The sequence below is a fragment of the Diachasma alloeum genome, unplaced genomic scaffold (assembly GCF_001412515.2).
Source record: "Diachasma alloeum isolate Michigan unplaced genomic scaffold, Dall2.0 Dall_scaffold_00179, whole genome shotgun sequence".
Lineage (NCBI taxonomy): Eukaryota > Metazoa > Arthropoda > Insecta > Hymenoptera > Braconidae > Diachasma > Diachasma alloeum.
Genome location: NW_021680345.1, coordinates 2724597 through 2748164, shown reverse-complemented (window position 1 = coordinate 2748164; position 23568 = coordinate 2724597). Strand labels below are relative to the sequence as shown.

The window sequence follows — 23568 nt, the reverse complement described above, 5'->3', positions numbered from 1 at the left end:
ATACCCCCGCGTGATAGAATGGCAGCTGATGCTGGGGGATTGTTGGTGGACTCGAGAATAATCGCAGACGAAAAATTATGATTTTTCGATGGGAAAAGTGAACAAAAATCGATGTATATTTCCATTATTTGAAAAAGTCATTAGACCCTTGAAAAAGTCATAAGTCATGATCACTTCGTGACCTTAAAGGGGGGTCACACCACTTTTTTCAAGTAATGAAAAGGGCATGGTTGTAACATACATTGATGATGTGAGGAAATCTCTAGTTTGAATCGTTGCAATTTAACATTGTTACTTCATGTTCGCAAAGTGGCTCAGAAAAGGAGGAATTTTTGTAAATTTCAGAAATATTTTACAAGATATATATGGAGACGAAAACTCTAATGAAATTGTCTCCAGCGCTTTGCTAAGGAGTTATCTGTCAACAAAGCAAAAATCTACCGCAAATCACCCGCTTTTTGAAAATTCATATCTCTTTTCTCACGTCGGGTGGAGGGATGAAAGGGGTGGCAATCGATTGGGCATTTAATGCAGGCTGATCTGAAAATAAAATGTTCTTCTATCATCACAGCTGAGTGAGAAAATCCGCAATGAATTTCAACGCGGCGTCAGAGTCATTTGGTTCTTAAACGCAATGTGACTCTAAAAATCAGAGTCAGCGTTAAAGATTCATATCTCCTCTCTCATTCAATACCAAGAAGTGAATTGATTGGAATCAATTACGATTCAATGCCATCATCCCTCCGCCTTAAATGGGGAAAGGGGTATGATCTCTCTATCAGGGACTAGCGTTTGATGGGTTGTCCTTTTTTTGTTGATAACTCATAAACAAAATGTCGGAGATAAAAATTTTATTAGAATTTTTGTATTCAAATAATCTCCCCGCGCTACCTTCACGATATGTCAGTGTACCAGAATTTTTGCCGGATTAGGAATTAAGAATATCCATGTTCTTTAGCTAATTTCTCTCCGGTGTAATGGGGCTCATCTCGGGGAATCTCGGCCAATAGAAGGGCCGCATTTAATGTCACGTGGTATAACTACACGGTTTTATATCGGTAAAATTTGGTAAAACCACGGCACGTTGCTAAGGGAGAATAAACAAAATAATTTAAATGCGAAAGTATAGGTTGTACCATATTGACATCAAATGCTGCCCTTCAGTAATCGAAATTCCGATGGAGGAAATACTCGAAATAATAAAATACTAAAAACCCCTCGTGGCAAATCGCGTAAAAAATAAATAAATAAGAGGAAAAGAGGTTTCCGAAAGTTTGAACAAAATTAGTTATTATCAATTAATTATTTATAAATAATGAATGTAATTTGAATGACGCTGAAATCTTTATGATCCTTTTCAAATTTTTCTCACGCAATTTAATTGACAAATTTGATGATTGAAAATGGTTAAATCTATAGTGTGGTCTTTACCAAACTGTCGAAGATCCTTGGATACCCTCAATTTTTACCGCAATGGTACTAAATTTTATCTGGTGCTGGAAGCCTGAGTTCACTTTACTGTAGAGCACGCTAATTTTTGTCTGTAATTAGGGCGAAAAATTCTCGTATATTGTTCTCCGTGCATTCTTGCAAATATGCACTCTCATTCATCACATTAATTTTTAACTCCATCCTGCTTCAACGTAGGAAGGGGAGATTTCGAGTGGGAGATATATATAGACACTATACGCCAAGTCAACACCAGTATGAGATTATACTTCTGCGAGTGTCAAACGTATAGTGACACAATGGAAATATTTTTGATTGCCGTTGCCTGTCTCTCAGTGATAGTCACATTCAAACTATTACAAAAAATCCATAAATATTATTCATGGCGGCAGAAAATCAACGAAATACCGGGTCCGAGCGCGCGTTTCCCAGTTATCGGTATGTCATGGGAGATTATCAAGGTCAATCAAGAAGGTACACAGATCAATTAATGGATAAATTGAAATCAATGATTTTTCGAGCTACAGCAACATGATAACGGATTCTGTTGTTTTTCTGTGATATGGAAATTAGATCGGCTCCGATGGTTTCACAAATTAGCAACTCGATACAAAAATGGAGTTTTCAGAATATGGATTGGGACTGATCCAGTGATTCATCTCAACACACCTGAGTATGCTGAGGTAATTATATTATTTCCATTTGGTGATAGGGGTGTTCATTAATCAGGTGATGTGATTTTTCATCATTTTCATCCCCTTGGTGAGTCACAGTGATACTTTGACGATTAACCCGCCCTCCCGCCCCCACCTGGTATATTATCACATGAGGTTTTGTCACTGGCAATAATTCAATGAAAGGAGATGCTGGAAAATAATGGAAACTAGTGGGAAATTGCTCTTGCATTGTTTATACTAACTTTATAGTATAGTTATCTTTGCTAATAAATCAACAATATGCTTCCCAATGGTTATTTTGTACGTCATTTCGTTCTATCATGTATAATTCATTGTTTATTTCATGTTATGAAATTGAATAATATTTCCTTTTACCTAATTTTAGCAGATTTTCAACTTAGTTGAATGTTATCAGCATCATTATTCTTATTATCCATTTTGTTCTATACAATCGATTGTCTTTTTTACAATTCCATCTCTTCCCTCAGCCGTTCGATAAAATGTCAATGGAAAAATTTTATTTACACATACTTCAATGAATTTAAAACATTAGATTTGAAGAAGCCATTAAAAGGTCACTTTCACGGAAATTCATGAAAAATTCAAAAATTTGAAATGTCTATATTTGAAAAAAAAAAGATTGTATGTCGCGTCGTGCAATAAGTCGAGTTTATCGCAGAACTTGACTTCTGCACGACTTGACATAAAAAGTCATAACCGATGACGGCTGGCGGCCGAGTGCGAGTGATCGAGGGTTAAGATGAAATTTCTAAGGATTTCTGTGGAAATTTCATATAAGAACGGAAAAAATTCACCCGTGAATTTCTCCCGTGTTAGCACTAGAATTTTTCTACAGAATTTCTCTCCGTGTATATCAACTTTTTCAAGGGTGTCAAACGAAATAAAAAATAAAAAATGAAAGACTTTAATTTTCACATATGATATCGATAATGACTCTTTATTGTTCAATATTTTCAGATCATGCTTCGGAGTACAAAACATATTGATAAATCGATGATCTATGAGTACATGGAGCCATGGTTAGGAAAGGGGTTATTGACTTCATCAGGTAGATAAAAATTAATGTCCAAGTTGTTATGTTGTTTACTGGATGTCTGCTGATTTATCAAGATTCAATATCAAACGAGATATGAGAGATTAGTTTGTAACGTTATTTGCCATATTCCACCTGAAAAGTTAATCGCTTGAATCTTTAAATGAGTATCCTCCAAAATCTTAACTATTTCAGGAGAAAAATGGTTCCACGATCGAAAATTGATAACTCCAACTTTTCATTTTGGAATTCTCGAGGATTTCGCAGAGGTAATGGTAGAAAAAGCTGGTATACTAAATAAACGGTTGAGAGAGCAGGTACAATTGCATGGTTCTAAACCATTCGACGTATTCACTATGACTGGGAAATGTGCACTGGACATTATCTGCGGTAACTCGAAGTTTTTTTCAAATACTGTCCCGCTCAATCAATTTCTGATAAGTAAAGTTAATTTTAGAAACTGCAATGGGAGTGAACGTCGATGCTCAGAGCGAAGTTGAGAATGAATACAGTCAGGCTGTTGAGCGGTATGTTGGAAACTATGAAATCCTATTCTAAAAAGAACATACACTTAAAGTCGATAACTATTGATATCTCGCAAGCCTGTCACGCTTATTCCTGATCGGTTCCAGTCGCCTGAGGCGGCAAGTTTAATTCAGGATTAATTTAATTTTGAGATTTTCAATTATGATTGTTACAATTACAACGCGCTGTAGCGCGGTTTCGGTCTCATATAAAATATTGAACATCATTTTTAACCCTGCGTTACTCGCATCCACGGCAACGCACCGGTGAAATTCTTTTTTTTTTGTATAACTTTCAAAAAACTCATTAAAGAATATGAAAAAAATTTGTATGCCTCACTGATTTTATCTAAAAGCATGTTCTGCCATTTCTAACCACGGTCAAAGCCCCTGATTCGAGACAATTCACTCCTATGCTAACTGGAAATAAAAAATACGGTGCCGTGCCGCTACGCGACTGATCGTGTCATGAAAATATTTCACACCGCGTTGCCACCCTTGTGACCGATTGAAACATTTCCTATAGAATTGGGACATTCCTGTACGTTTTTCTCTGGAGCGTTTAGACATATTTCGTATTAGAACAAAAATTTACGTAAAAATTTATGTATAGAAATAATTCGTATAGAAATATCTGAATATCATATACGGAAATCCTATAGCAATTCTATACACAATCCGTATAGAAAATTTCTATATGATTTTTTCATACGTGTATACTACGACTGAAAAAGAATCGGAGCCTTAAGAGGGTCTGCATGTACAATTATTTGACAGAATGTAATAATACGCGAAATTTTGATGACATTTCAATTGATGATAGTACTATGACATAAAAAATAGAAGAGAATAGTGAAATGTGAATTAAACCAAGAGGACCATTCGGAAACCAGTCGGAAGCAAATTGCTAATTTATTAGCAACAATAACTATATTCATTTATAAAAAATGCATTTTTCCACTCATTTCCCAGTATATCAACGGACGCAGTGGATCGTATGATGCGCCCCTGGCTTAAACTGGACTGGATTTACTACCACACAGAGATGGGCAAACAATACAAGGCTGCCATCGAAACAACACACAGGAAATGTACTCATGTGAATATTTCCCCGGAATTTCATCGTTCATTCACAACAGCGATATCTAAAAGGAATACATTGAAGCATTTTCATTCACAGGTGATTGAGCAGAAACAAGCTGAGCGGCAGCGAAGATCGAAAATCGTTGATGCTACTGAGGATGCAGATCAAGAAATAAGTAATAGTCCTTTATGTCATAGGACGCAGGTCAAATAGTGATTAGTGTAACAATCTTCGCAAATGTCCAGGAAACATCGATTATTCCTAGGGATATAAGTATTTGATCACCGATTAGAGAAACAATGGCTAAGAATAATTGATAAATTTCCGACATTTTCATATTTTTTCATAGGAAGAAGAGAGGGAAAAGTGTCAAATAATTATGTGAATTAAGACGATAAATGAATCTAATCACAACAAATGAGGCGGACGCTTACGTATTATTATTATATTGCAGTATATGTATACCCTCTCGGGTTTTTACATTTTGTGCCCCTCCCAGTCCCTCTAGAGACATCAATATACATTGTATAAACATTTCAAGAAACAAGAAACAAAAATACCAATAAACATAATACATATATAAAAACATTTTACATAAATTTCACATTCATTTCTCGTGAAAAGTTGTATTTTAGACTAATAATATAATTCCGAGAGTTTATTTCGGGTTTTTTACCTTTATTTTATAAGAAAAAGCAGAATATTACATTAAAAAAATACATAGTATGTCACCCTAGCTCGGAGCCTTTTTCCTTCTATTGAAGTTCAGAGACTTGAACAGGTGAAGAGGGGGGTTGGGACGCTTACGTAATTTCGTTATGCGTCTTCAAAAATAACCGTAGCATTATTGTTAATTACAGTGACTCTGCATATGACATTATATCTCTCATTTATTTCACAGGGAAAAAAACGAGACGGGCATTCTTGGATTTACTACTCGAGGCCAGTGAAAACACCGTAAAACCGTTGACAATCGAGGAAATACGAGAGCAAGTGAACACTTTTATGTTTGCGGTAAATCATTTAAAACAATATTCATAATTGCAATTTACCGCAGTTAATGGATAAGTTGTGGTGAAAATTGTAGGGTCATGATACAACAGGTGCACTACTGAGTTGGGCTTTATTCTGCATTGGGAATGATGAGAAAGTGCAGAACAGTATTCATCAAGAGCTGGACGAAGTTTTTGGTGACTCGAATGAACCAGTAACTACGAAACAAGTTCAACAGTTGAAGTATCTGGAGAGAGTTATAAAAGAAGTCTTGAGATTGTTTCCAAGCGCCACAACAGTCAGCAGAAGCTTATCTGAGGATTTGCAAATTGGTACATTTGACTATTTCAATAAAGTAAAAAAAATTTTTCAGATAGAATACCATGGGGAACAACTCATGATTACGTTTTAAAGCGTCATCGTGAGTCAGCAGAATTGTACTCGTACATCAACAAATAGGGTCACAATCGGAATGTTCACATGGGAAAATGCACGAGAATTTTCTCGACAAGATAAGATAGGCAGTGCAGATTTTTTTCACACATGGCGATTGGAACAGAACTGCTATGCACATGAAAATTTCCGTGAGTTTTGTTTCTGAGTCTTGTGCACACAGTTTAACTTCTCATTAACAGTGATAGGCATATCAGTCAATCATAATTACCGTTAAATTGTGAATTTGTCAATTTTTAACATAAATCTTAAAAATTTTAAATATTAAAGTAACCATCAATTTGTAGATTTGAATTTCGAAATATTCTATCAACCAATAATTTAGATAGGAAGATTGACGATTATTTGGATAATCGAAAATCAAGTATCTAAAGTTAGAATTTGCTTGTTAACTAAAATATTACATTTCAGTATTATCAAATATTTATTCACCATCAATCGAAAAAATTTAGCTAATAAATTCTATAATATTTTTATCCCTTTTTAATATTGTCAAAATCTAATATTATTGCCTATCCCTGCTCATTAAAGATGTTTTCCAGCTTGTTGTCAACAATTAAATGTTACTATTATATTAACAAATGCACTGAAGAATATGACACATTACAAGGCATGAAGGTGTCAGAAGTGCACATTTATGAAATTATACATATTGTTTGTGCACCAATAACTGAATTTTCATACTTTTCTATACAGAGTAGATGTACACACAATGAAAAATTGTTCATTTTTTCGACAGTGGGAACTTTGATATACTGTAGACTCTCGCTAGTTGCACGTCCGTTAGTTGCTCGGAATGTGTGAATAGGGGAATTAGAAATAATTGAGCTTCATACAAGTTCCCTATTCCATAAATGTGCACTTCCGACACCTTCATATCTTATAATGTGCGTTACACGGAGAGAAAAATTCAATAAAAATGGCCAGAAAAAAAATTAAAAATTAGGTTCCGAAATGTAATCCGCGTGCGAATTTTAACCACCCGTGTGATGACTCACCGCTGTGGGGACAATAAGTCGTTCCGTAATTTTTCTCCAACGATTGAGAAATTTTACGAAACGGAACTTAGAAATAACTCACCAGCTTCATAAAAATTGTTGAACGTTCAAGAATTTTTTATTTTGGAGGCATAATAAGTCCGCAAATTTCTGTAAGATTTTACTTCTTCGGGAAAAATTACGTGACAATTCCGTACTTTGTTCGGTAATGAACTTTAAAATTCACTGAACGTTTCAGACTTCTTCTCTTCCATTCCTATAAAAATTGCCGGAAAACGATTCCCCATTGCGGATTACGTGAATTATTACGCAATTTTTACTGAATATTTCTCTCCGTGTACTTTGCAGTCCACTTGTTAATATGGAGTAATATTTGATTGTGGACAATAGGCTCGTAAACATCTTTAGAGAGAAGTTAAAATGTGTGCACAAGACTGAAAAATGACACTGACATGTGGAAATTGTAATGTGCATAATTCCTCTGTCCCAATCATTGTGTGCAACAATCTAAAATGCCCATCTCATCTTGAGGAGCAAACCCTCGTGCACTTTCCTACGTGCACATTCCAATAGTGACTCAATTTGTTGATGTGAATTTGTTGAATGAAAGTACTTTCATCCCATGTTAATTCCCCTAGGAGTTTCGGACACTTTTAACTAATTTACATATAAATCATCGTTTTTGGGCGCGCAGCGACCCATACACATTTGAATTGGCGTTTTGCAGGTCCCTCGACACGAAAATTAATATACACACCTCGCCATGGAAAACATATCTCCCTCCCCCACGTGCCTGTCATCCTCGCCTTCGGCTCGGAAGGCAATCTTGCACGTGGGGGACGGTGATCTATTTTCCAAGGCTCGGGCATGTAATGCACTATTGGAATTAACTCTCATTCAAACAGGTCCCTACACTGCACCGCCAGGATGTACACTGGCGTTACAAATTTACAATATTCATCGGGATCCAAATCACTGGCTGAATCCAGAGCAATTTGATCCTGATCGCTTTTTACCAGAAAATTCGAGAGGCCGACATCCGTATAGTTGGATACCTTTCAGTGGTGGCCTGCGGAATTGTATTGGTCAAAAATTTGCCTTACTGGAGGCTAAAATTGTACTGGCCGAAATACTCCGCAAGTGGAGGGTCAAAAGTCGAGAAAATCATGATAATATTAAGTTATATAATGATATTATATTGAGGCCACATGAGGGCATTTTCATGAACTTTTATCCGCGAAGTCTTACGTAAATGATGAAATGATGGTCGATTAATTTGGTGTACGAGGGTTGGAGTAGGTTTGCCTCGACGGCAGATTTCAAATTTTCCAAATGTGTCCGAAAAATTTGTAAACATTTGCCTAATCAGTATGATTTAATTGATATTTTGCATCAGATTAATATTTTTTTGAACATTTTTTTTTCATAAATACATAATAGAAGTTGGTTAAAAACAGATAATGATTATTTATTGAAAGTTAAGAAATTTTCTTGATATTTTACGTTCAATGAAACCCTCTAAATCGAATTCAATGTTACTCCCCTGAAAATTACTCAAGTTCCAAACTTTTGAAATTTTCACCAATGTTCATCATGTGTATGATACTATTAATGGAAAAAAACTCATTTTTCTAGTGAACCGTGAAGCGTGTTATTTTTCAAGGACACACGATGAATTTCAATTAGTTGATGTATAGTTTGAAAAGAAGCTGACAATCAAATTTACTATAAAATATTGTTTATTCAATGAAGTGATTCTTGTTGATGCAAATGATTTATAGAAATACAATTAATTAAAAATAAATAGATTATCGAATACATAATAACAATATCACGTAATAACTGACGCTCTTGGCATCCCTACGAGTGTTCAGAATCTCGAAAATACTCGATTTCTACGCAAATAGTGAAACAACAATTCAAGAACAATGGAGGTAGCAACAAATGCATGAGAAATAATATGAGAATGGAATATCTACAAAATATTTACTTTGAAATTCGACATTTCTGTCTGGTTATCTGAGGTGACGTCGTGCCGTTGCTGCTGCTATTGGTTAATATTAAATAAATGAAATCCTTGAATGGATGACAATGTCTGCTGGCTGAAGGATGAATTACAAAGTAGAGGATGTTACACTTTACTACTGAGTTTCTTTCGTCCACTGAAATTTTGTCTGTCTAAATCAGTAGTTCATGTATACGCTGAGTGGATCCAGGAAGCATACATTTTCAGATTTATCGGCGTAGAACGATGTCTCCTGGAACCAATCGGGCAGCTCTGGAGTCAAGCCCTGAGAACACGTGTGATGGGCAAAAGAGTCTGAAACCAACAGATGACCATTTGATTGATTGAACGAAAACTATGACATGTACCAGAATATTTAATAGCAAAACCCGATGCATTCCCTGACAAATTCTGATGGAATTCTACCTGAAAATCCTATGTGATTTTCGCAGTTGTTTTTTTATGTTAAAACATGTTCAACAGGAAATATTTGACAGAAAAAAATTCCTGATTTTGATTTTTTTACACAACTTATTCTGTATAAACCGTTTCTATCGCAATTCTTCGGCTTAAATTTTTCCAGTTTCTTCGATTCCATAATTTTCTCAAATTTACGCTGCGGATTTTTTAAAAGAAAATACATTAGCAAAATTGTTAATGTTTTTCATATTAAATACTTCGATTCAGAGAAACGTGTAAAAACTGTGCAGTTTTTTAATTATTATTATTATTGACATATTTTGTTAATAATAATAATGGTCAATAGGAATTCAATAAAATTTTGTTTCGTGCAAATTTACTGAATTTTACAAATATTTGAAAATGAATTAAATTAAAAATGTAATTAAATGTCAGCCAATTACTGAAGTAATTACCTGAGTCGCCGTCCATGCCCTCATGTCATAATACCATATTGCTGGGGCACCCATGATTCATTCTGTACTCCACATAAATCATGCCAGTATTGTGCCAGTAATAGAGTGCCAGCACGACAAGGACATGCCACCATTGATGAGACGAGCCGATGTAATCTACCGAGCCTGTCCATAAAATAGAAATAGTTGCTTAATACCTATCGAATTGATGAGTTTCGTGAATTCATGCATGAGCAAATTCGATAAAAAATCCCCGCGTCTTTCCTACAGAATTCCATTTGATACTTCTCGTTTTTTTCTCTTTTTTTTATTTAGTAGAAAAACTACAACGGAATCCCTTCGAAACTTGAAATCTCCCAGTGCAATTTTTAAACTTTTTTTTTGTTAAGAAAAAGTTCAATACACGGAGAAAAAAATAACGAAAGAAGCACTTGGTAAGTTTAGTAATCGTGCAGCGAAATCCGATCTAGGTCTTTTTACCGTCACATAATCTGCCCTAAAATGGTAAAATGCATGTCGAATTTGATTTTAAAAATCGAGCCAGAGAACGTAAAATAATTCTTCATTACTAGAAACTTTTGTGTAATGGTCATCGGTTTTCTCCCCCCAGAGACCGTACAGTTTGTTTTCAGTCGTTGCGCCTCAAGAATTCCGACCAGTGGGCAATTTTTTTACCTTACAAGGCACAAAATTTCCCTGAGTTTGCATTAGATCCTTAATATTGAGATATAAAAATTGAGAATAAGAAAGTCTACTATCGAGTTAAAAAGTATAGACCTCTGGCACTGCAGGATATTTCGCGTTTGCAACATTCCGAAACATTAATATCAATTTTTTTTCTTAGAAATATATTCAAGACATACCAAATAACCATAAGAAACAAGAACTTGAATGTGTTGGGTTATTATTTATTGCCGAAACAACCTCTGAAGTTGAGGCCCAGGGGTCTATACTTTTTAAATCCAATAGTAAGTAGCTGTGTCCTTGATACATCAGTTAGACTTAACGTGGGCACGTCTAGGTTGATATTCATATGCGGGTTTAGGATTTTTTTAATTGTATGGATTAACACAAATTGAATTTTTCAAAAAATATCCGAATACACGGAGAGAAATGTTCAGTAAAAATTACGGAACTCACAATTCGCTCACCGATTACGGAATCGACTCAGAAAATTTAAGTGACTGTATCGTAATTTTTCACAGGAGATTCAAATAAAAATTACGGAACGCTTCGGAAAAATACCGAGACAGTTCCGTAAAACTTCCTACATCCACATTTCGCTCCGGAATTACGGAAAAGATACGTAATGTTTATCGAATATTTCTCTCCGTGTATTCTAGAAAACTTGAAAATTTTCTCAAATTTTCGAGCAAACCGAAGAATTTTCTCGAATTTTCTAGGAAAATCTAGAATTTTTTAGAATTCAACAGAAAACGCTGGCCGTTAGGAGTAACTCCACGAGGGACCCCCAACATTAAATTAAAGACGTGTCCACATAAAAAATCAGAGGCCGATTTGAGTGCGACTGGTAATGTGGCTGGTAGAAGTAGGTATGGCCCGTTATGGGTCAGACTAAGCTCGAGACAATTTGGCTAGCTGCAGCGCGGTGCCGCCCGCCTAAAGAAAATGAGTTTTTTTCCAGCCTCGCACTCTACAAGCAGTCATAAACGGTTAGAATGGGTTCGTCGAGGTGTTTACTTTATTTCAGAAAAATAAAGTTAATAAATAATTGAGGTGGAGCAAAACAGGTTGAGTCAAATTATGAGTATCAAAACTGGCAATAGTAACTGGCAAATAATACCGAATTCGTTTAATTCCACTCCGCCAATCTTGAGCTAATCACGATGAAAAGTGGTCCATTTTACCATTTTACTATGGCAGTGAGTTCGGCATTTTATTATTATTATTGGCAGATGTGTCAATTTCAAAATCACGAATTACTTGTACGGTTCGCACTACGCCAGTGCGCTACTGATTTCGGTGATTTCATTGATTTCAGACGATTTCACGTGATTTCGGAGATGATTTCGAAAATAATTTCGGAGAGTTGAACTCACTTGATTTCAGTGATTTCGGTGATTTCACGTGATTTCGGAGATGATTTCGAAAATAATTTCGGAGAGTTGAACTCACTTGATTTCAGTGATTTCGGTGATTTCACGTGATTTCGGAATGATTTCGTGCCAGAGTGGCGCTGTGATTTCGGAAGTGAGTAGCCCCTCGGTTCGAATAATTTTGATTCACTTACCAGGGAACCATCTTTCCGGAATTTTAGTGAGATATATGGCAAATGCAACACCACTGATGACGTACATCCCCAAAACCCTGGGTACCAGCATTTTAACCATGGGGTTCTCCATGCCCCCCATGGTAATGCCCCAGTGCAATGTCGGTAGGACTCCATAAATTGCCCATCCTACGAACACCAGAAGTTTCACATTGCCATTGACCTCGAGACTAGGCATCTGCAGTACCATTGCGAGTACGAATATCAAGAGGACTGTGATCAAGTAAAACTGCTGGAGATCCTGCAATCGCAAAAATTTCACGTCACAAACTGAGAGGTGATTCAAGTATTGGGAAAGCAATTTCTTCACGGAGAGAAATGTTCAGTAAAAATTACGGAACTCACAGTTCGCTCACCAATTACGGAATTGATTCAGAAAATGTAAGTGACGGTATCGTAATTTTTCACAGGAGATTCAGGTAAAAATTACGGAACGCTCTGGAAAAATCCTGTGATAGTCCCGTAACATGTCCTACAACCACGTTTCGCTCCGGAATTACGGAAAAGATACGTAAGGTTTATTGAATATTTTTCTCCGTGTTTGAAAATATTTTTGGTAAATGTGATCAAGTAAAACTCCTGGAGATCCTGGAATTGCAAAAAGTTCACGTCACAAACTGAGACGTGATTGAAGTATCGGGAACACAATTTTTTTGAAAATGTCTTTTGTAAATGTGATCAAGTAAAACTGCTGGAGATCCTGCACTCGCAAACATTTGATGTCAAAACTGAGAGGTGATTCAAGTATTGGGAATGTTAATTTTTTGAAAATATCAACCCTACCCCCTTTTTCCTCCTTATGTCGACTTTCATTGTCTCAACCTTCCCCACTGGCGCCCGGCTTTACCGAAATTAATGGCAAAACGTTTTTAACACTCCGTTGGTCGCGTTGTGAGCGGCGCGCTGCACTTTTTCCGATTTTTTAAATCACACTGCATTAAAGCCTCAGAAAAAGTTGAAAAAAATTGACATCTCATTTTGAAGTGTTTAGAAGTCCTATCGTATATCTTCTCCAGCATAATTTGTGCAATCTTCTCCATCTTGTCTAGTTTTTTTTGTTTAAAGCCATCAAACCGTGTGGTTTATTCTCATGAGAAAAATACAAAAATCCGAATGTGTTTACAAAATTATTCTTCAAGTTCTTATGTGTATCAGTTCACATCCCTTGCTTAAATATTTAAGCCTGAGGCGTTCAAGAAAGCATCTCCTCTGGTTGAAATAGACATTTTGTTGTATCATTACCTTGTGGCACCAGAAAGCGTAATAAACCCCTGACATGTAAATCGCCAGGAGACTGAATGCAATACCGAACAAGTCGTAACACAGAAAACACCAGTAGTCCATCTCACTTCTGCAGGAGAATGTGTGGTAGACTGATGATAAAATCATGCAGGCCTAATTAAAAAAGAGAATGGTAGTTGATTACAGTTTTAATGATTCATGGGGTGAAAGAGAGAAAACTCGGTACTTGAGTTACATGCGTTTGATGAACCAAACATAAATCTTTTATTTTATTTTATTTTTATTATGCATCTTCCTCGTGAACGAAACAAAAAATAGTATTTTACCTAACGAGTTGGTAAATGATTTTGGTTTGCGCGTGTGAGATTTATCGCCCGAGCCAAAGGTGAGGGTTGTAATCACACTTATCAAAAACGTCATTTACCACGAGTTGTAAAATTACGTTAGTTCTTAATCAATGATTATAATATTCTTGAATGTCAAGATAATAATTATATAATTCTTCACGATTTGTCAAATGTCAAATTTTGTGTTGCGCTTCGCGGCAGGAAATCTGACTGAAATTTTTAGTGTCTGAAAAATGTCTACAAAAGGTCTGAAATTCAGACATTCGTTTTTGCTGTGATAGTGTGGTCTGTGCCAAACTGTAAAAGATACTTGGATATCCTCAAGTTCGATGATGAGAATTAGTTCTTAATGAATTATTATGATATTCTTGAATATCAACATAATAATTATATAATTCTTCACCTGAAAGCAAACGAGTAGAAGGGCCACGATGATTTTATCACCGAAAGGTGCGTGAATATTCAATAAACAGAGGTCGTACAGAGTCAGCCCGAGAAAGAGCATCCAACCGAAGATGTGACTCCATATGTTGATGGTTTCATTCGTCCACCAGAAAATACTAAAAAATTCTGACATTAGAGATAAATAAATAACTTGAAAAACTTCATGTAAAGAGCATTACAAACCTTTCTATACATAATTTTGTCGTTAAATAGCCTCGATATCCGTGCAGGATGAAGGGATTATGTGTGAGATACTCCGGAGCTTCCTCAATGGGCAGAAGACGCCTCATTCGTTCTTCATCTTCAGGCGTCACTTCTCCTTTTATTGGAGACCCCGCCGGCTGTTTTGGTCTCACGTGAGCTGCCTGAAATCATCAAATCCATTTTGTTTGCAGTCCTTTTTGAAGAAAACTATCCGCCGTCGGATTTTAAGCGCTAGTACAAAGGAGGTGCGTTTATCAATTCTTTGCCAAAGCATTTGCAGAATAATCGAACGTGAATCTGCGCTCGAAGTAATGAATACTGTTTTGCACACATGATTATTTTGTATATAAAAGAAAACACATTTGCGAGGAAATTCTAGTGAAATTCGATTAGTTTTTCGCCGATTTAAGTCGGAAAATTCTGCAGTACTTTTTTTTCAGATTTTGTTACTGAAAACCAGAAACTTTTATTCTCGGTGCATTGATACCATTTCAACAGAATTTTCTTGAACATTTATGATGAAAAAAAAACAAACGCGCAAGAGAGATACGTCATTTTTCTATGAAATTTCAATAGCGTTTCAATAGAATTTTTCGTGCTGGAGACTTTTAAAAGATTATTTAGATACATTCTTCAAAAAACATTCTCTACAGAAAATTTTCCATTCTGTAAAAAGATGTTCCAATATTTCTCTCCAAATCCGCAAGTTTCTGAGGCATTCGCGGATAAATTCCCATTAAAATTTCGAATTTATTCCCTTCTATCACTCATATTATAATAGGATTGCCTCAACAACATACAATTATAATTACCTTCGGAAAATTGAGGAGACTTGCAAATAATACAATGATACAGTAACATATTCCTTAACACCCATAATAAACCGATCTGAAAACCCAGATCAAGGTCACACCTTTTATCGCATTTCACTTATCGCAAGTAGGCCAGATCTTTTCTTTTTCATCGCTGCACATCAAAGGAGATTAATGACTCCATCCATCAAAAGTATGAAGACGTGGAATAAGAGCATTACCGGGAATTGGCATAAAATCAAGTTAGAATGAATTTGAATACTCTTACGTGCATGGAAATGAGGAAAATTACGTTACAGAGTCGTTGGCATGCACGGGACATCGCGGAAATCGAGTGCTCGATCATGACTCATTGCATAACACCCTTTGACCCTCAAAAAGTAAATGTAAACTCTCAGCACGTGGACTTTCTAGGTCACGTGTTTCAAAATCATTGTGTCATGAAAACAGTCAATTCGATTGACAATGAGAATCAAATGGAAACGAAAGATTAAACTTTACGATTAAAAATTAATTCATCGAGAAAAATTCTCACATAATCAGCACTTGCATTTGACGAGATGTTAGTTACTTTTCAAACATTATCTTCTTGTAACTAAATAATTAAAATTATTTTTCAGCCGGAGGGGCGCAAAGTACACATTTCTCTCCCGCTTGGCAAGAGGGAAATCTGCCTTTGCGCTTGTGCCGAGGCGCAAAATTTCTAACCACGGGAGATGAAATAAAGGACTCTTACCCACGTATTTACTATACACTGAGAGAAAAACGACAAAGTTCTCAAACAAGTCTTACTTGTGCCAAGAAAATAGTATTTTGAAAATGATCAAAAAAGGATTTTGTTGTGCCAAATATGCAGAGAGTGCGCCGAAATGAAAAATTTTTGTCGCAAAAATAGATTCAGTAGTTCAAAAAAAATTGCATTCTCTGTACACGCAAAAAATGTCATTTTAAGCACTCCTTCGTTATTCGATACTCCCATACGTACTTTGCTCCCAAAAAATCTTTGTTTTATGCGAAACAAAGGACAGGAGTTTTTGGTTTCGGTTGTCTAATAAGCACAGGCAACAAATCAACCCTTAAATGAAACAATAATAATAACTTGGGGATAAAATATTTGTTGATAAATTTTTCTCTATATAAGATATTTTCATATAGAGGAATTAAGGCTGGTGTGAATTATCCGCCTCTTGAGCGAAATATTTTGTTGCTGTCGAAAGCAGAACAATTATTCATGTTTGAGACTTTCAAATTCGAACCAAACAAATTCTTTTTTGGCAATTTTCAACTAGCAATTTTGTTGGCCCAAACAAGATTTGTTTGACGTGTTTGTTTTTCTCTCAGTGTAGGTCCTAACGAGGACTAGCTCTGTGAAATATTTCAGCCCGATCGAGCTAATAGTTTTTGAGAAAGAACGATTCATTTTTAAATCGATTCGGCAATGAAGATTTCTACAGAAAATTCATGTAACTTTGTCGTTGTTAAAAATTTCAAGCTTTTTCACTTGAAATTTCAAGTGTAATTTTCTGACAGGGCAAGTTCAAACATAAAAAAGCTGAAATAATAAAATAATTGCAGAATGCTCAGTAACCTAGTGTAAAATGGTTTGAAAAAACCTCTAATGTTGAAAAACTCGAACGAAAAATACACATCCACATGACATTTTCGTTCGTTTTTATGACATGCAAAATATTTTCTAACAACTGAAATTGGAGACTGAAGTGGCTCCATAAAGATAAAATAATTGCAAAATGTTCGGTAATTAAGTGTAAGATTAGGTTTGAAAGAAACCTCTAATGTTCAACTACAGATGTTAAGTAGGATTTTAATTGCAGGTAAATCATTGAAGCACTTGGATATCCTCAAGTGTTTTAAGCGCTAATAAAATGTTTCATAGAACCCAGGGAAAGTTGACTGTTGTAGCATAACTTTCTTGCGGTTTTCGAGTGATCTCATTGATCCACGATCTGATGACATTATTTCCGTAATTTTGTGCGAATTCCCATCGTGTAATTTATATCTATTTTCGCATTTCTGTGGCTTCAGGACGGCGGAAGAAAAAGCGAGAGGAATTCGTCGCAGGAGGATTAATGTCCCGGGTCTCTTGCGATTGGGATGCTGATAGGAAAGTAGGAAGTAGGTCACAACGGGACCTGCTTCTCATCTCACTGTGTCGTGGTCATGCCTCGGATACATTCTCTCCTTCTCGATAATCTCACCAGTGAAATTTGCTTCTCATCCTCGTTAACTCGAGAGCTTCGTTGTTTTCGGAGACCACCATTGTGGCCACATCGATATAACAACGGATTCTTTTTCACAATTTTTATGCCGTACTTTCGGAGAATGAGCATTAGAAATTGTACGTAAATAACTGAAATTACTCCATAACCCGGAAAGTAACAGATGCGTGTCCACGGCGGGTTTAGTCTGATGGAAAAGAGTGAGTTGAAAATTGTGGAACCGTTGAAGGGGAATTTATTTTAATGTTGTTTTCAAGTAATGATGATAATGGTGGAGAAGAAAATTGTTTCTGGGCGAATTGATAAAAAGCGGAGGATCGTAGCAGTGGGAAAATTATTCTGCGAAAATCTCTGGAATTATCAGTAGAATTTATGGAAAAAATTGATCGAAAAACCTTGCGCATTCATTCAGAACATTCTATTAATTTCTTTGACGATTTCTCGACTGGTATGGAATAGAAAAAGGAATAAATTTTATTTTTCCGATCTGAGGTATCCCCTCGAGAGACTTTTATACAAATTCTTGGGGATACATATCGAAAAATTGTTCGCAGCATTTATTGTATTTTTCATTACAAAATGAAAGAAACAATCTGGAGTATTTATAGATTAGTTCTTACAATAACACGTCGCAACCGAAAAAGCTGTGAAGGAAAATTAATATCTGCGGGCTCTTTCGATCAAAAATCGCGCGGCAAAAAACCGAGATTCTAATAAAATTCTGATAGATTTCCAATAGAAAGCGGGATAGGTTTTCTGTTGAACTTGTCACCCATAAACAAGAATATCACTTCATAAGATGTCTTGACATTTACCTCCACACCCCATTCAGATTGTTTTGCAAGTTTTTAAAAAAATACGATTCATAAAAAAAAATCTTTCGAAATTTTGCTCTAGACTGACTCGTTTTAAAGGGACTTTAATACTTTGACCACTGATTAAAGTAGCTCTACCCTTACGGTAAATTCAAAGATTATTGAAAACTGCAAAAAAATTGCAGAAAACTCGATTAGATTCGGAATTCTAATTTTTTCTCAATTTAATTATCGTTTTGGTTTTTCAAGGAAGAAATGTTTAAAAAACATGATTTAACCCAGTGTCTTATGTGAAAATCAACATTTCCATTGTAATCAAACATTAAAATCTGATTTTTTTTCATTAGATGTGAAAACATCAAGAATTTTTTTGACACCTCATAAAAAATAATCCATGGTTTTATAAACAAGTTTTATTATTTATTTATAAGAAGGAAATGTTTCAAACAATATCAATATTTTGCGAAATTTAATTTAGATAATACTGACTGGGTATGAATTTTTGTCAAATTTTTTCCATGCAATTTAGTTGAAAAATTAAAAAACTGAAAATATCCAAAAGTACAGCGTAGCCCGGCCGAAGGGTAGAGCTACTTTAAAATTCGTAGAGGAATCGTGAAAGTGTTTACTTCAATTGGGCTGTAATGCCCCCTATCATGATTAAGATTCTGCAAAATAATTTGCTTGAATTATTCTTCAATTACCTTATTGTGAAACGGCTTTTTCTCCGACGGTTTATTGTTGTTATTTGTCGCTTGGGTATCGTTAATTTCACTCGTGCCATCTTCGCTGATCTCCTCCACACCGGCCAGTAATTTCATCATTGATGCGGCTGTTGATCCTGTTACCTATACCTGAATGCAGAGTGTCGGTAAATATTGAGGTGAAATAAGTCAAGAATGCGCTAACGAAGCAGGAAGTTGAGGTAAGTAGGCTTTATGGCAGAAGCATAAAAAGACAAAAATCCTGGAAAAAAACCGTCTTACAGTTTGTAACTACTTCATAAATCGTAATTCTTTTTATTTACTATTGTTGTTATTGCTATTATTATTAATGTTATGGATTTTGAAAAATTTTCCGAGCCCCCATTCTTATGGGAATTTCTAGGCATAAATTGCATATAGAATTACCCTACAGAAACGTTTTATAGAATATTTCTATATGATTTCTTCACACGTGATTCTACATCTCGGAGACATCAAAATTTTCATGAATACATTTTTTTCGCACACCTGCACGGAAAGTTCGTACAGAAACGAGCGAAAGATCCTCGAAATTAGCGGATTTAGAGAAAAACCCCAAAAGACCTTTTCTGTAGAAAATTTCAAAATCTACCAGAATGATTTTTTGAAATTTCCCTCTAAACTCATTCATTCCGGAGACATTTGGAAACAGCTGCCATCTGAATTCTCCACTCAACTTATTCCCGACTTGCCTATAAAGCAATTCTATCCTTAATGACTTTCACAACTATGACATCTTCGTTAAAATTTTACGTGAACGAAGACGTAAGAGAGATACACAAAAATGTATCTCTCTTATATTGGAATCGATTTTCTTATCAGTTCGTTCCGCGATGATTCCATACTATTCCGCGACGATCTTTAAAATTAGTGGATTTAGAGAAAAATACCACAAGACCTTTTTGTAGAAAATTTAAAAATCTACCAGAGTGATTTCTTGACATTTTCCTCTAAACTCATTCGTTCCGGAGACTTTTGCAAAAATCATCCGCCATCTGAATTCTTCAAAGCAATTCAATCCTTATTGACTTTCACAACTATGGCATCTTTTTCTCATGCGTAGTTTCCCTTACATTGGAATTGACGTTTTTATGAGTTCGTTCCGCAATTTTTTCCTATTTTTCCGCGAAGATCTTCAAAATTAGTGGATTTGGAGAAAAATACCAAAATACCTTTTCTCTGGACCAAGTACAATAGCCCGGGGATAATACAGAGTACCTTTTCTCTAGAGAATTTTAAAATCTGCCAGAATGATCTTTTGAAATTTCTCTCTAAACCCATTCGTTTCGGAGACATTTGCAAACAGCCGCCATCTGAATTCTCCACTCAACTTATTCCCGACATGTCTAAAGCAATTTTAATTCTGAACTTTCACCCTTATGGACTTTCACCCTTGTGGGATCTTCTTGTCATGCGTAAAAATTTATCCTGAAACGTTATTAAAACGCCAAAAACGGTTCCCACAAAAATGCATTTCTCTTACATTAGAATTTACGTTTTTATAATTAGTTCGTTCGGCGATGTTTTCACATTTTTCCGGGAAGATCTTCAAAATTAGTGGATTTGGAAAAAAATACCAAAATACCTTTTCTGTAGGAAATTTAAAAATCTACCAGAATGATTTTTTGACATTTCCCTCTAAACCCATTCGTCCTGAAACATTTGGAAACAGCCGCCATCTGAGGTCTCTACTTAACTCATTCTCGACTTGCCTATGAAGCAATTCAATCCTGAATGACTTTCACCCCCATCCCATCTCACTCTCATGTGGAAAATTTTTGTAAATCAGGAACTCTCGTATTTCCGGAGAAATATATACTAATGGACTGGACTCCAAGTCCGTATAAAAATGACTTTCTCCTTATTACAACCCGGAAATTCAGCTCATGATACCTCAACTATGCACAACGGTCATTTTTACCGAAAATAATGGCTCTCAGTTCTTTCATCGAACAACCCGATTTCGGGGGGATCGCTCCGGTGGCCCCATTTACCGGCTCCGAAGAAGAGTCTGCTTCACTCTCGCATGAACCCACATCTCTCGAGATATCATGTGAAAGTCCGGAGAAATGAAACTGTCTTCTGCGAGCTGACTCAACCCCGAATCGAACTTTGAACTTGAAATTAAATTGTGACCAGTCATATTTGAATAATTCGCGAGGGATTCCAATTCTGCGCACGCAAATTCAAATGCACACTTTACATAAGTGAAAGAAAATCATTATTTTCGCACGGAGATAATACTTGTTATAATGATGATAATAGCTCCAATGTTTACATAACTCAAAGAGAAAAAATCAATTCCGCACGGCTTTCAACGGAACAATTATCAGTAAATAATCAACAATGCCATTGTTTTACTATCGAATTTTTTAAGGACATCTAAGTATCTCTTATAGGTTGGTACAGACTACACTATATTTAAGCATTATCAAACATCAAATTTATAAATTAAATAGCATGAAAAAATGTGAAAAAATTATAAATATTCAAATAAAGAATTGAAATTATTTAAACTTTCGAAAACCATATATTTTTAGGAATGAAATCAATTTCTGGTAAAGTTCTGAAGATGAATAAATTTCTTACGATTCCGAACAAATGATTTTTATGGCGCAAAATTGATCGTTTAAAAATTATTTATAGAGAAGGCTCGTCATTTAAAAAAAATTCACTTTCAAAATCATTTCATCAATCTTCCCCCAAAAATAAACTTTTTAATTTTTTTCAGATTTTGAAATGATTTTTAAATGTCAAAATCAGACCTGCAAAATTTAAATAATCAAATCACTGTAAATGTCCAGAAACTGAGGGTCAAATGGAGCTCAAATAAAAGCTCTGATGTTCGACTACAAAAGTAGAAGAGCATTTCACTGAAGAAAAAATAGCCAAAGTACTTGGATACCCTTAAGTGCACGACATGAAAAAATTTGAATGAATCCGCGCGTTATTCCAATCCCGCGTCCACAAGTTCGAATGCACACTTACATAAGTGAAATAAACAAATTATTTCCCATGGAGAGAGCACTAATTACGATAACGATAATTCCTCTAATGTTTACATAATTCAAAGAGAAAAAATATCTCTTTCTCATCGTTCCCAACTGTGCAACTGTCCGTGAATAATCAACAACGATCTTATTATTTTCTTATCAAATTCCTCAAGCGGACGATGACACGAAAAATTTTTCAATCCCACGAAAATTTAATGAAATCCTCATTAAACTGTAATTAGTTTCTCAGCAATAAGTTTCCAGCACTTACGTAAAAAAATCCAATCCCCCAGAAATTGAAAAGTAAATTCACTAGAATCGTAACATGTCTTGCACGAGAACGTGTACCCAAGCGACAACACTCGTCCCCGCGTCACGGGCAACTGCTGGTTCGGTGGAAAGAATACCCGTGTGTTTACGACCAACTGACCCCACAAACGTCCAACAGTCGCCTCGAATTCCCCCACACATAAGTCCTCTCGTCCAGTCTGCCGAACAGGTAGAGGGGACTTGCGTCATTTCCCCTACAACACTCTCACCGGTCCTATAAAACTTGATAAAATGAAATTCTCGGACAGGTGAGAAGGGAAAACAATTTGAACCATTAAATTTTTCTGCAACGTCAGAAATTGCGAGAAAGTCACTGACAATGCAATTGGATGAATAAATTTTCGAATGAATGTCAGATATTTTTCACGCTTATCCTCTTTTCGATTTATCGTATCGTGAACTTTATTATATAAAGGGCTAATGCTACAATGTACACATGATAAGTTATTAAAAATGTTCATTGCATTTTTAAAAGACAATAATTACACATGAATTTTTTTAGTTTGTAATAACTGTGAACAATCAGAACTAATTTTTAGAATTTAAATGCCTATCGTGCCGCGCTTACCACATGATTCTTTAATTCATTTTTTGATCGAATGGCTAACGACAAGTTTGGAGAACTGAGTGTGAATACATTTGGTTTTGTTTTTTTTTTTCATCAGAGTTTTCTTTTCCAAGTTTTATGGCTCATTTTGGATAGTGTGGCTGCATTATCGTTATGAATACCACTTGTTTTGTTCGAAATGTTGAGCACCGACTGCACTGACACTTGTAGATTTTACCAAGCGAAAGGATCTTTCGCGTCGACGCTGAATTTTTTTGTGGTGAATTCGGTAGCGAAGTGGTCAAACGGTTTAAGTCAACGTAGCTCTTAGCTGAGTTTTCGAAGAATATCTCAAAATCTAAGGGAGATAGCGAAATTTTCATACATACCTTTTTTGACGCTCTTAATGTGCTCTACCGAAAAGGTCATTACAAAAATTTAGCTATCTGCCT

General features: G+C 35.6%; 2 protein-coding genes across 2 annotated transcripts; one reads left to right on the top strand and one right to left on the bottom strand.

Moving 5' to 3' along the window:
- Nucleotides 1-1717: 1717 nt before the first annotated feature.
- LOC107042449 (cytochrome P450 4C1) lies at nucleotides 1718-9339 on the top strand. Its single transcript, XM_015263499.2, has 10 exons — nucleotides 1718-1923; nucleotides 2023-2132; nucleotides 3105-3195; nucleotides 3376-3570; nucleotides 3638-3707; nucleotides 4677-4803; nucleotides 4885-4963; nucleotides 5690-5802; nucleotides 5876-6113; nucleotides 8138-9339. Exons 1-10 carry the CDS (start codon nucleotides 1749-1751, stop codon nucleotides 8482-8484), a joined length of 1545 nt encoding a protein of 514 aa, XP_015118985.1. The 5' UTR covers nucleotides 1718-1748; the 3' UTR covers nucleotides 8485-9339.
- Nucleotides 8960-22645, bottom strand: LOC107042458 (progestin and adipoQ receptor family member 3). Its single transcript, XM_015263509.2, has 8 exons — nucleotides 22511-22645; nucleotides 19208-19357; nucleotides 14619-14800; nucleotides 14395-14551; nucleotides 13645-13797; nucleotides 12364-12643; nucleotides 10113-10277; nucleotides 8960-9552 (listed from the first exon to the last, which is right to left on the bottom strand). Exons 2-7 carry the CDS (start codon nucleotides 19325-19327, stop codon nucleotides 10138-10140), a joined length of 1032 nt encoding a protein of 343 aa, XP_015118995.1. The 5' UTR covers nucleotides 19328-19357; nucleotides 22511-22645; the 3' UTR covers nucleotides 8960-9552; nucleotides 10113-10137.
- Nucleotides 22646-23568: the final 923 nt, after the last annotated feature.